The 12,043-nt window shown below is 43.4% G+C and overlaps 1 protein-coding gene across 3 annotated transcripts in view; it reads left to right on the top strand.

Annotated features, from left to right (window-relative positions):
* The first annotated feature begins 4,779 nt into the window (after positions 1 to 4,779).
* Positions 4,780 to 12,043, top strand: part of ebf1a (EBF transcription factor 1a) — a 53,979-nt gene continuing 46,715 nt past the window's right edge. The window contains exons 1-6 of one of the 3 annotated variants that reach the window (XM_047585111.1): positions 4,780 to 5,770; positions 6,573 to 6,729; positions 7,767 to 7,830; positions 8,635 to 8,690; positions 10,042 to 10,115; positions 11,640 to 11,708. In XM_047585111.1, coding sequence (XP_047441067.1) covers positions 5,637 to 5,770; positions 6,573 to 6,729; positions 7,767 to 7,830; positions 8,635 to 8,690; positions 10,042 to 10,115; positions 11,640 to 11,708 — 554 coding nt within the window. In that variant the 5' untranslated portion in view covers positions 4,780 to 5,636. The remainder of the gene's footprint in view (positions 5,771 to 6,572; positions 6,730 to 7,766; positions 7,831 to 8,634; positions 8,691 to 10,041; positions 10,116 to 11,639; positions 11,709 to 12,043) is intronic. The other 2 variants (XM_047585109.1, XM_047585110.1) reach the window with 2 other exon arrangements.

Genomic DNA, 12,043 nt, shown 5'->3' with positions numbered 1-12,043 from the left:
AATAAGCATTTGTTCCCCCAGATATCAAAACAATGTGATATGTATGTGTTTATTTATAAGGATCCCCATTAGCTGTGCCCTAGAGCACTGCTAGTCTTCCTGGGGTCCACATTCAAACAGTACAGTTAAAGAAGATACATTAAAAAGACCCATGAAGGACAAATAATACTACGAAACTTTACAGTATTCTAAGATCATCAACTTAAGGCAAAAAGAAGAAAAAACAAAACAAAAACAAAACATCATTTGTGGATTACAATACGTATGTATTAGAAACAGATAAATGCCTTTTTTCCCAGATGGGATTTACCATGTGATCTGTAGAAAATGACACAAAAACACAAAATGTAGACTGTGGGTGTTGGAAACAGAAATGCGCAACTGCCATTGTTTCATGGGAAGTAATTACTGTTCGCAGCTTAGAAAACAGATCCAGACCACCTGAAATTCCAGTGTAATTATCAACAAAGCGGACACACAGATGCACATATTGCCGAATTTCCATGTCACATGAAAGAAAAACCCAAACAAACAATGTGACACCTAGAGAATAGTAAGCCGCTCTTCTAATTGTTGGTCTGTAACACAGTCAGGAGATTGCGGTCAACGCTGTCTTCACTTCCCAGTTGTAAAAAAAAAAAAAAAAAAAAAAAAAAAGCAGAAGAGCTTAAGTGATGTAAGTACTTTCTGGGCTGTCATAGCAAAAATGTTCAACCTGACACCCCTGACCTTTGATATTTGGGCTGTTTGAGGTCACGTGACACATTTTGGGAATTTTATATATGCATTAAGTAAAAGTGACGAGCTGTGATCTACTGTAACTGTGTGGCGGTGGTGGAGGAAATATTTCTGATGTCACATTTTAGTAAGTTTGACCAGTTCAAAGGGAAATGTTCAGCATAAAGTTGCTAGTTGCGTGCTCTCTATTAATCTGTCGTCATTTTTTGTTTGTTGTAGGACAACGATTCACATTCTGATTTACCAGCCCAGATTTGAATAAACTATTATTAAACTCAATAAACTCCAAAAGCTCAAATATTTAAATTTACATGACAATACAAAGAAAAGCATCAAATTCAAATATTTACATATTTATAAAGGAGTACAGCAAAGCATTTGGCCTTTTACTTTGAAATATAAGTTACTTAGTGAGCTAAAGCCAAGGATGAAGTAGTTCTCCCCGTCTGCTTTGCAGGTCAGATAACAGAGATGCTATTGCGATTGCTGCAATATTGTGTAGGTGTCCCATGTGACTCCGAAACAGTTTCCTTCTGAGGGTGTCTGGCAACCGCAGCAGTTACAGTAATCACGACCACGTAACATGCCTCACATGAGCCAAATGATGTGTATCTCAAAGGGTACAAGTTAGATCAATTCTTCTTGTGTTTGGCTTTTCTTTTTATGCAGAAATTGACTGTAGTGGTGTTGCCACAGTTGCCTTGGAAAAGTTATCCGATTACTGGTTACTCCTTTAAAAAGTAACTTAGTTACTTTACTGATTATTCGATTTCAGTAATAACATTAGATTATCTAATGTTCAAATAAACGTTAGATAAGTGAGATTAAAAGTAACTTTATTAGTTACATTCATCATCTGCCGACTCCACGTCAATAATAACTGATGAAAGACATACAACATACATTTACGATTTCTCATGTTTCACATATTTCCAGTAATGAAACACGTGTTTCAGTCATTGTGAAATTACCCCCCCATTCTATTTAGAACTCAAAGGGAGAAGTATCCCTCTGACATTTATGGATATTGCTTGACAGCTTTTCCCCGTGGAAACTGAAAGTTCATACTCATCATTAACCAGCTGACACAAGTACATTTAACAACAAAATCAAGAAATGATGGAAGACTTGGGCAAATCCCTCTTAGACAAAAACAGATTTGAATGCTACATCAGATTGTTATTGGTTCTCCAGGTGGGGGAAATCGCATGGGGACAGTTTGCCTTTTGATTTTGCCTCCATGGTCGGTTGCATTAACAAGTTGTTCTCATTATTCTGCAGCCTCACTGACCTTGTCCCCACTTTTTGAACCATGTTAATTAATGTGCATTAAAGTAGCCATTGGGGCAGTTGACATTTGTCTTCATTCCACTAAATATTCAAATGGTACATTTGAGAATGCAACTGACTTTTATTGGAGGAAAGACGTGGAATGTGCATTCGTGTACTGTGCGTTTATCGCCACTAGATGGCAACATTGCACCTAATATACAGGTCTTGAGGTCTTGACCTGAAGTGAAACGGGTTTGAGAATTAGGAGTACGGAAGAATTGAAATCGCTGTTCATTTATCACAGCGATATTCCTCATGTTTAATCCCTAATTGCAACTTTAAGGCTCCCACCGTAAAAGTGCCTTTGTGCCAGTGTGTGTTTTTCTGACGAACATTTGTTATGCACTTGTCCGCATATTTAAATATCTGTATTTGTCTCCTTTTATGTCGACTGGAGAACATATTGTTAGACATAAGGCCCATTCTCATAAACATATGCCCGACTTTTACAGCCAGTGATTTTTATGAGTCTTCAATTCAATCAGGCCATTATTATCATCAGCCCAACCTTTTGATTTACGAGAACATCTGGTAGTTGTGCAGGAGGCTGACGACAGCGCCTACAACTCCTTTCTCATCAGTTACTTAAAAATGTCTAATAGAGTTATAACGCAGGAGATTTTAATAGCCCTCCCGTATGTAGACACTCGAACATGAGTCACATAAAAAGCGCACAGGCACACCTTTTGCGGGGGTTGAATAGCTTGCGCATACCCCCCCTCGTGCGTAATGATCAGAGATATTTTGCAAACCTTATGTCTGGGTGCCACGGAGTTAGTAAATCGCTGTATTAACATGGCTGGATCATCGGGCCTCAACTGACATCTTTGTTTTTGGACACCGAGACGGTGATACTTGGACTAACAGTGTGCGTTGGATATAAATATATACCACCCCAGAGGCCTCCAGTGTTCGCGTTGGCCCGCATGCCGACCGAGGCAGACAGATCATGGCAGGAGAGCCGACCACAATCAAACAAATGTGCTGAATGATAGATCTGGACGTGTGCGGACCGGGTGTGTAAAACTGAAGTAGCCCACACCGAGTGGGAGAGACATTTTATCCCGCGTTGCTTTTATTTATCACTATTTATTGTATCGTCTACTGGCGTGGCGGACTGCTCACGTTTCTCCTCACACAGCAGGACACACTAATAAACACCTATAGGGAGTGATGAAATGATTGCGTTTGCTGTCTAACCTTGACCGTTTATGGCGTTTATCTGACTGCGCGGCTCAACGTATGAGGACACAACACACACGCACGCAATGTCACTCTTAAAAGTAATGTCACGGCTAAGATTAAAGTCAAACTAATCTTAGATTATTAAAATTGCACCGTGTGTATTATTCTACAAAACCAAACAGCGCATTTTACTGTGTGGTCTTTTTTTTCTGAGCCTTATCTCAAAAAGCGTGGTGTAAGATCGTTTCATTTCAACAGCTCATGATAAAATCTCGTTTTTTTCCTTTTTTTTCCTCCCTTCAGATATAGCCTGATGATAAAACACGACTCATGTCATTCTTTTCATTTCATTATAATTAACCAAACATGTACTTATTGAACAGATGCCCCTCGGACAATTCAATTTGACAATTTAGAAATGACTCTTAATGACCGAGGGGGGAAACCAGGAACATGAGGCGAGGTTCCATGCATGTGAGCCCAGTGTGCAGTTTCGTGCTTCTGTGAGCAACCATGCAAAAACATGCAAAAACATGTTGTTACACTTTTTTTTTTTTTTTTTTAATGTTGTTTCTGTGCAGTTATTCATTTGAGTGATTGCACATTTTTTTGGACAGCGGGACGCGGCGCAGTTTAGCTGTAATCCTCATATTTATGTTGGATTCAGCACTTAGTCCCGCAAGATTTGTGTAATGCGTCTAATCAAAGCTAATTTCAAACCACAGGGCTGCAACAGAAAAAAAAATAATAATAATGACGCGCGTCGCGGCTGCCAGGCTTTTTTTGGTGAGCTGAAACTTTCTTAAGCTCCTAATCTTCCAGAGCTGATACTCTGAACGAACACTTGGACCGCTCAGCGCAGTTGATTCGGCTCTCATTTGAAAACACAAACACTGAAACTTCTCTTTAAATGTTTGCGGAAAGTCGTTTTGTATTTTTCTTCTCCAACGCGCACGCATGCATGACGTGCACGATTAAAATATGGGGTTTTTGTCGGTTGTTGACGTTTAAATAATCAGACGCATATACACATAAGTAAACACAATTACATCTGCACGCCAGTGGTGCAGTTGCTCGGATCGTCCCTTCTTTTCACTCATGTGTATGTTTTTTGTCGCACAGTAGTGAGACAAAAAAAAAATCACTCATCCGAATCTCATCTGAACATTTGATCGGATTCTTTTTCGGCTTGTTTTGCAGACAGATGCGGGCACATTTTCATTGCTGCGGCTCAAGTGACAACGCAGCGAACAGGCGAGAGATGCCACAAGCGCCCAGGGTCCCCTCTTCACTCTGCCCTTTAAGTCTCAGTATGCAAACTGCATGGATTAAAATTATGTTCTCCTATGAGTTGATGTTTGATTGTGGCGAGCGCATTAATTGTAAACTCCATGTGCGCAAATACACACGAAAAAAAAAGACTGGGCACACACACGCATTTGGCACACGTGAACGCGCAAGCACGCACGCACACACACACACACACACACACACACACACACACACAGAGCACAGCTTCTGGCTAAGTGGCCGGGGCGGGACGCTGCGTGGGACGAGGCGGGGACAGCAGGCAGGCGGGCGGGCAGCATGCTGGTCGGGTTGGTGGGCAGCTGATTGTCCGTGTTATTAACTGTGTTTGAGGGGCGTTCCCGCTCGCCTCGCAGACCACGCCTCCCTCACCTACTAGTTCTCTACTGTTTGGCATCCCAGAGATGGTCCAAAGTGATTCCTCAGGGAAGAAAAGAGCGCAGATCACCCGAGCAGGAGCTGACGAGGAGCCGAGCCGCGGTTACCCAGGACTGCCTCTTAATTGCGCGTAATCTTCCGTTTCATTCACCAGAACAGAGGAGAAGACTTTGTAAATAATAGGAATCGGGGCGAAGGAGGGCGAAGCGCGTTTCATCTCCCTCGGCTTCCTTTCTCACCGTGGGCTGTTTTGTTGCAAAAAACTGACATTTTGCTTGTGTTTTTGTCAGCTGCACCTTGATCCGGGGGACTGTCGCCAACTCAGTGCAGCCTCTCATCCTGCGCTTCCCCTTTCATCGCTGTCACGTTGTTCATCTTCAGAGCCGCTGCTGCTTCCCCCTTCTTTTTCTCCTGGAGTCGCTGACATGAGGTGCAGCTAACCCTGGATGCTGACAGCTCCCCTCTTTCCTTCCACATGTCGCATCTTTTGTTTACTTTGAGGAACACGCGCGCAACTAAACGCCAAGTGAAATAGACCACGCCACTTTGCTCCTCTGACAGCGCGATCAAACAGACGCAAGAGGAGGGGAGGCAGGGAAAAGAGAAGGAGGGAGCCGAGGAGAGGAGAGGAGGATAGAGAGAGAGAGGAGAGAGAGTGTGAGAGAGAGATAGAGACGACGTGAAGGTGCGTTTTGATGTTTGGCATCCACGAGAGCATCCAGAGGAGTGGGAGTAGTATGAAAGAAGAGCCCATGGTGGCCGGGATGAACGCGGTTCGGACATGGATGCAGGGCGCCGGAGTGCTGGACGCCAACACAGCCGCCCAGAGGTGAGCCCGAGGCGGCCTTGGCGCTGCGCTCACACCGGGGCGTGGAGACCGGGGGAGAAAGCGCGTTAAGATCTGCGGGTGTTAAAGACGGATCGGCTGCATCACTTGGGGCTGCATGCGTCCCCAGAGGACGCGGTTGTGGGGGAAACCTCTGTTCCCGCTGGCTTTATAAGTTTTTAGCTAAAACTCCGACTTGGCAATATGCTGTGTACGGCTTAAAGTGGTTTAACACATTCCTGGATGAAAGAGACGGCTAAATAAGAGCTCTTTTAGGATTTAAATGTTAACTTCGGATAAGTTTGTTGTGGAGAAGTGAGCTGTGAGTTTATGTTTGGGCTTTTTAGTTGTTTCTCTTTTTTGGTCTGAATCAGACCAGGTCACTTTTCAAAGTCTGCATTGCATTGGTATCGTTACACGCCTCAATTAGCAGAATTTCTGCAAAAAATAAAATCAAATGATTTGGTTTTGATCAATTTAAAATGGAAATAATCACATTAGACGAGAGGCCCGACATTATGAAAGCAAGTGACCTTTTCTAATTGACGGCGTAACCGTTTTAAATGAAGAACTTAATATTTTAAGTTACTTGCTTAATTATGATTGATTAAAAAGTAAAGTGCATTTGTTCAGGGCTTCTTTTTTTTTAAAGGGAAAATGCAAGTCGTTGCTATTTTTTTTTTTTAAATAGACACAGACAGAGGCGACTGTGGGTTTGAATTCAGATCTCTCTTGTGCTCCCCGAATGAACTGACTCTAACTGCCGTCGTTGTGGGCGCTGCGTGGTTTGTGCTTGTGTCCGCAGCGGAGTGGGTCTTGCTCGGGCACACTTCGAGAAACAGCCGCCCTCCAACCTCCGCAAGTCCAACTTCTTCCACTTCGTCCTGGCTTTGTACGACAGGCAGGGTCAGCCGGTGGAAATAGAGAGAACCACCTTCGTCGACTTTGTAGAGAAAGAAAAGGTGAGTTTGTCGATTTCACCAACAGGAAAAAAAATAAGAAACAAATCCGTATATTTAGAATATAATAAAAACTTCAAAAATTAAATCATAATGAATAAAAATTGGGTAGACCCGACCTGTAAAATCAAAGTGATAAATTACCAGAAGTGTGTTCACAAAGTGTCCAGACGCACACAGCAGGGATCACTGGTCCTGAAGGCTTCCCTGATGTGATTTTTCTTTTTACATGTGGTTTCCTGGAAAAACTTTCGGACATACCCGTGTTTATTTGGCCGTTAGTACATTTTCTTTTCTTTAATTGCAAAACCTAAATCTCTAAATAATTTCTCGCCAATTTGCAGCAACTTTTCTACTCTGTTGCAGATTATGCTATTGACTTATATTTTATCTGACAGTTGAGCACAGCGTGCAGCCTTATTCCTGCAGGTGCTGTCAGTGAAGATATATATATATTTTTTTTAAACAAGCATCAATATTAGTGTGTGGCATGTCCATCAAGTACATTATTGACCAGTTTGCAAGTGGTGCTAAAAAGTTATAAATATTTCTTTTATTCATTAGCACTCAGCAGCATTGCGGCTTGTGTATTATTTATTAGCGTTTTCTATTGGTCAATAACAACATATTATAATATTGCGCGGGGATTTATTGAAGGAGGAAAAGAAAATATGTTGAGTTTATTATAATTTATTTAAACTCGTTAAATGCCCACAGGAGCATTTTAACAACTCCCATTTCCCTGCTGATAAAGTTGTGAACAGAACAAATGTTTTATTTTCTAATTATTAAGGAGCTGAGTTTGCTCAGTTTTGTCAAATAATTAAAACTGCAACTTCATCCAAGTTCAGATGCTTATTTGGTATATTTTGGCTGCGTGGGGGGTAGAGACGAAGCGAATTTGATTCTATGCAGAGATAGGTAACGTCTAAAAATATCGAGTTGTGGAACCGTAGTTTAAAAAAAAAAAAAAAAAAAAAAGTCCCAGGAGGAGATGGTTTGCTCGCTCTGACCGAGTGTGTTTGGTTTAATTTTCATAGGAAACGACGGGGGAAAAGACCAACAATGGGATCCATTATAGACTCCAGCTCCTCTACAGTAACGGTGAGTTTGGCTCCCATCATTTTTATGGAGCAATAACAAAACCAGCGAGGGAATGATACGACAAAGCAAAGCGAGGAAATACCCGGAAATAACTGTTTTAGAAGGTCACGACGCTGATCTTTATTCTAAAGATTTTAATTGTGTTTTTTTTCCCCGTCTATTAAATAGTTTACAAGGAAAGATCAGCGCGGTGCCCTTTTTTTTGTTATTATAAAATGCTTTATTTAATTTATTCATTATCAAAACCTTAAAGACTAAAAATCTAATAATGTGTTGTTATTATTCTATTTTTACTTTTATTTGTTGTTGTCGTTGCGGTGCTTCACTGCTCCTTTCTGTAAATATGCTGTTTATCCTCCTCGGCCTACTTTGGGAGCAGTTATTAACAGCTGTAAAATAAAATGTCTTTTTTTATATATATATACACACTTTTTTAAAAAAACAAATATTAACTATGCATGAAATTAATAATTAAACTATATTAATTATGATTTAGAAAAATATGTGTTTCTTCCTGCTGTGCCCGTTTTCAGCAGTGAGCCTCAACAAATGTTTGTAGAAATAAAACCAACAGTAAGTAAATTCAATTTTCAATTTCAAACTGACAGCGTGAAGCAAATGCTGAGAGTCATTAATGTCAGTTTGGACTCATAGTTTCTGTGAAAAGTCTCAGAGGGGGAAATCAGAATGAATAAAACCCGTGATCTGAAGGGTCCCCCCAAATGAGTAAAGCTCTCCTTCTGATGTGATGTGAGAGTATGAAACCTGCCTTTAACACGTTTCTCCCCCCCTCTCTGTCTGCAGGAATCAGGACGGAGCAGGACTTATACGTTCGTCTCATTGACTCTATGACTAAACAGGTAAGAGGTTCTGAATTCAACTACGGGCTCCAAAAAAAAAAAAAAAAATGTAACATTAGGTCACTGGTTGTGCTGGTCTGAATGTGGCCCCTACTTACACCCACCGTGCCCCCCCTCCTCCTCCTCATCTTCTTACTCCCCCCACACTCGGCCTGCTGCATGCCTGTGTCTGAGACCCTCAACTTCAGCACAGCACAGCCCGCTTGATAAACGACCTGTCTTACCTGTGGAATACATTTACAGAGGCCCAGAAAAGTAGAGGACATGTGTCCTCATACTCTACCTCTGCACAGCAGCCAGTAAGTGGGGATAGTGTGTGTGTGTGTGTGTTTTTTTTTTTTTTTTTATCAAGCAGCATATATGTGTGAGCGCGTGTGATTGTGCACATGTAGTGTGTGAATATCTGTGCGAGGTGCAGAAGCGGTTGTGTGTTAGTGTTTGAGAGAGACAGTGATGCATGCCAGCTCACTCTTTGAGGACCTTGACCCTCATTTCCTCAATGTGAAACAGAACAAACTATCCCAGAGTGTGTTATGGCCAATTCAATCACACAAAGAAATACAGAGCAGCACATGTGGGCTGACGCACACTGAGGGAATTCTCCGTTAGGATGAATTAGACAACGAGGAAAGTAAACCCCCTTCAACGCTGTTTTGATATCAGGTCTTTTGTTTTGCCAATTCTGCCTCTAGTGCCATTAGGCTGGAAGAGAGTTTGCTTTAGAATGAAAAGAGTAGGAGGAGATGCTGTTTGTGTGAGTGCGTGTGTGTGTTTGCATGTTTATCAATGTGTGTGTGACTGTGTGTGTGTGTGCAGGGTGATCACAGCCCTGGAGACCATGTTGAGTGGGGTTGGAGGGGTAACCAGACTAGGTTTTTGGACGCTGTGCTGTATGGACCAGATGGTGCACTATACTCCAGTCTGGCAGTCCAACTGCTCACTGTACACCGCGCATAAACATACGTGCACGCACAAAACACGTATTTGCACACGCAGCGGCGCGCACACGCACGCACACACATGCACACACACACACACACACACACACGCACACACGCGCGCGCTCGCATACACATATACACAAACAATTTTCATCTTACTGTCTCTGTCAGAACAGAGCGTTCCTGTTCAGGAGGACTGGATTCCCACGATACACACATTTGCCAGATAGACAAACACTGCTCCCAAATGAAAGACACACACACACTTTTTTTTTTTTTTTTTTTTTATATTTGCCCCTGCATTGTGGATGGCTTTTCTTTTCTCTCAGCACGGCACAGCACATAAATATAAATCATTAAAAATTGTAATTTTTTTTTCCCTCCCTGCACTTTTTTTTTTTCTTTTTTAGGCAATTGTCTATGAGGGCCAGGATAAAAACCCAGAGATGTGTCGGGTCCTGTTGACCCACGAGATCATGTGCAGGTAAGGCAAACCGCCCTGAGTTACGTCTCCGTCTCTTATTTTCTTGCCTGCTCTTCACAGTCTAAATGACGAATGCTTTTCTCACTTTCGATGTGTCTCTGCTGGTGTAAAGAGGGGGCAAAGACGCGTGGAGCTCTGCTAAATTACAATAGAAATCTTATCATTTTCCTCAAAGTGGGTTGGGGAGATGGGCCCTGGCCTATTTCTGTTGTGTGTGTATGTCTCCGTGTATATATATGTGTGTGTGCGTGTGTGTGTACGTCCCTCTCATGTTCAGCTAATTAGGACAAGGAAAAGCTCATTACTCAAACCCATCCTCCTCAGTCTGTGTAATACATGCAGTTTGCCGTGTCCTGACAGTGAGCTATGTGCAGAGGGGCAGACTCGAATTACACATAAAATACAGTCACACACTCTCATTCAAAAGTAGTAAGCAGGCAAAACTCTCAGGCCCGCCGCGTGCATTTGCAATCAATAAAGGCATCACACAGCGTGTGATTGCTTCTTACAAGCCAGTCATCTGTAGAGTTGCATGTAGAGAAATGGCTGGTGGCAAAATGTAGCCACTTCCTGGTTATCACACAAGGCAATTTAGACCACTTGTTTTCATATGCTGCAGGAAACGGTGGAGATCAGAAATCTGATCTGGCTCTCCAAGCCTCTCGTCCTGAGGGACTCAGGGAAAGTAGGGGGAGGGTCAATCTCCCCCCCCTCTTCTCTCGACTCGCTTTGGTGTCTTTCTCCACCTCCTCGCCGCACACATACAGCGGATGCACACATGTAGTCAGACACAGGTACACACACAAACACGCAGACACTCCGACGAGCAGACAGAGAGGAAAAAGGTAGACGTAGTGATACTTTTTTTTGTGTGGGGGGGACGGTGGGCGGGGGGGAGGTGTGGAGGGAGGCTGGCGGCACGCAACACACTGTTACATTGTGCTGCAGTCAAATGATTCAGAAAGGGCTCGTCACATCAGTATGCAACCCCCTTCTACCCAGCATGCACTACTCCCCAGGTCCAGTGGGACCACTCTGTGACCCACTTCTGAGGGAGAGAAAGAGCGAGGGAGAGGGAGAGAGGCGGGATAGAGGGAGGAGACGAGCACTGAGGAAAAATAGAGAACATAAGATGTCTGGTTGTGTGATGTCTGACAGAAATGGAGCTAACCTGAGCCCTGGAGGCTAATTCAAGTTTGTATCCAGCCCCATTCAAGTTCACTGCCTTTTTCCTCTTCTCCTCCTCCAAAACTTTGGTTAAAATCACCCCATGCTGATCCCACCTACTGTAGAGCGAGAGCCCCGGTCTTACCCCGACAAGCCGAACGTAAATCCGACTCCCGCTTCTGATTGAACTCCGCAAAAGTCTCACGCCCTTTTACTCCTATTCCTCTTTCCTGTGTGCTCATCCGACTTCCTCTCCCTCTCCGAGCTCTGCCTTATCTTGCCCTCTCTGTTGTTCACATCTTGGTGACTAACTCCCCCATTGTCTCTGCCTCCCCTCACCCTCTCGTCCCCCTGCAGTCGATGCTGCGATAAGAAGAGTTGCGGCAACAGGAACGAGACCCCATCAGACCCTGTCATCATCGACAGGTAAGCAAAACCCGCCCTCTTAACCCCGGGCCGACGTGGCGCGGCGCCGTCGGTGCCAACGCCAGGCGGATGAAAGCAGTCTTTGACATCGTTTGTCTGGGAACACGTGACCTGCAGGCCTAATAAAGCAGGCCACAGGTTGGTTTCCAGCGGCCATAATTGAACGTGCAGGCAAAAGCGCGTGGAAGTGCAGTAAATAATCTTCCTGTGGCATGTGTGTGAAGTGGAGGAGCAATCACAGGGCGGTTGAGGAGCCCTGCTTCAAGTGTGGTCAAACAGTGTTTGTGTGGTTGTGCTGATGACTTAGCTGATGAGCAGTTTGGGTTACAGCTACT

This window comes from Mugil cephalus, chromosome 5 (assembly GCF_022458985.1).
Source record: "Mugil cephalus isolate CIBA_MC_2020 chromosome 5, CIBA_Mcephalus_1.1, whole genome shotgun sequence".
Taxonomy (NCBI): Eukaryota; Metazoa; Chordata; class Actinopteri; order Mugiliformes; family Mugilidae; genus Mugil; species Mugil cephalus.
This window is presented reverse-complemented; position numbering and strand designations above follow the sequence as displayed.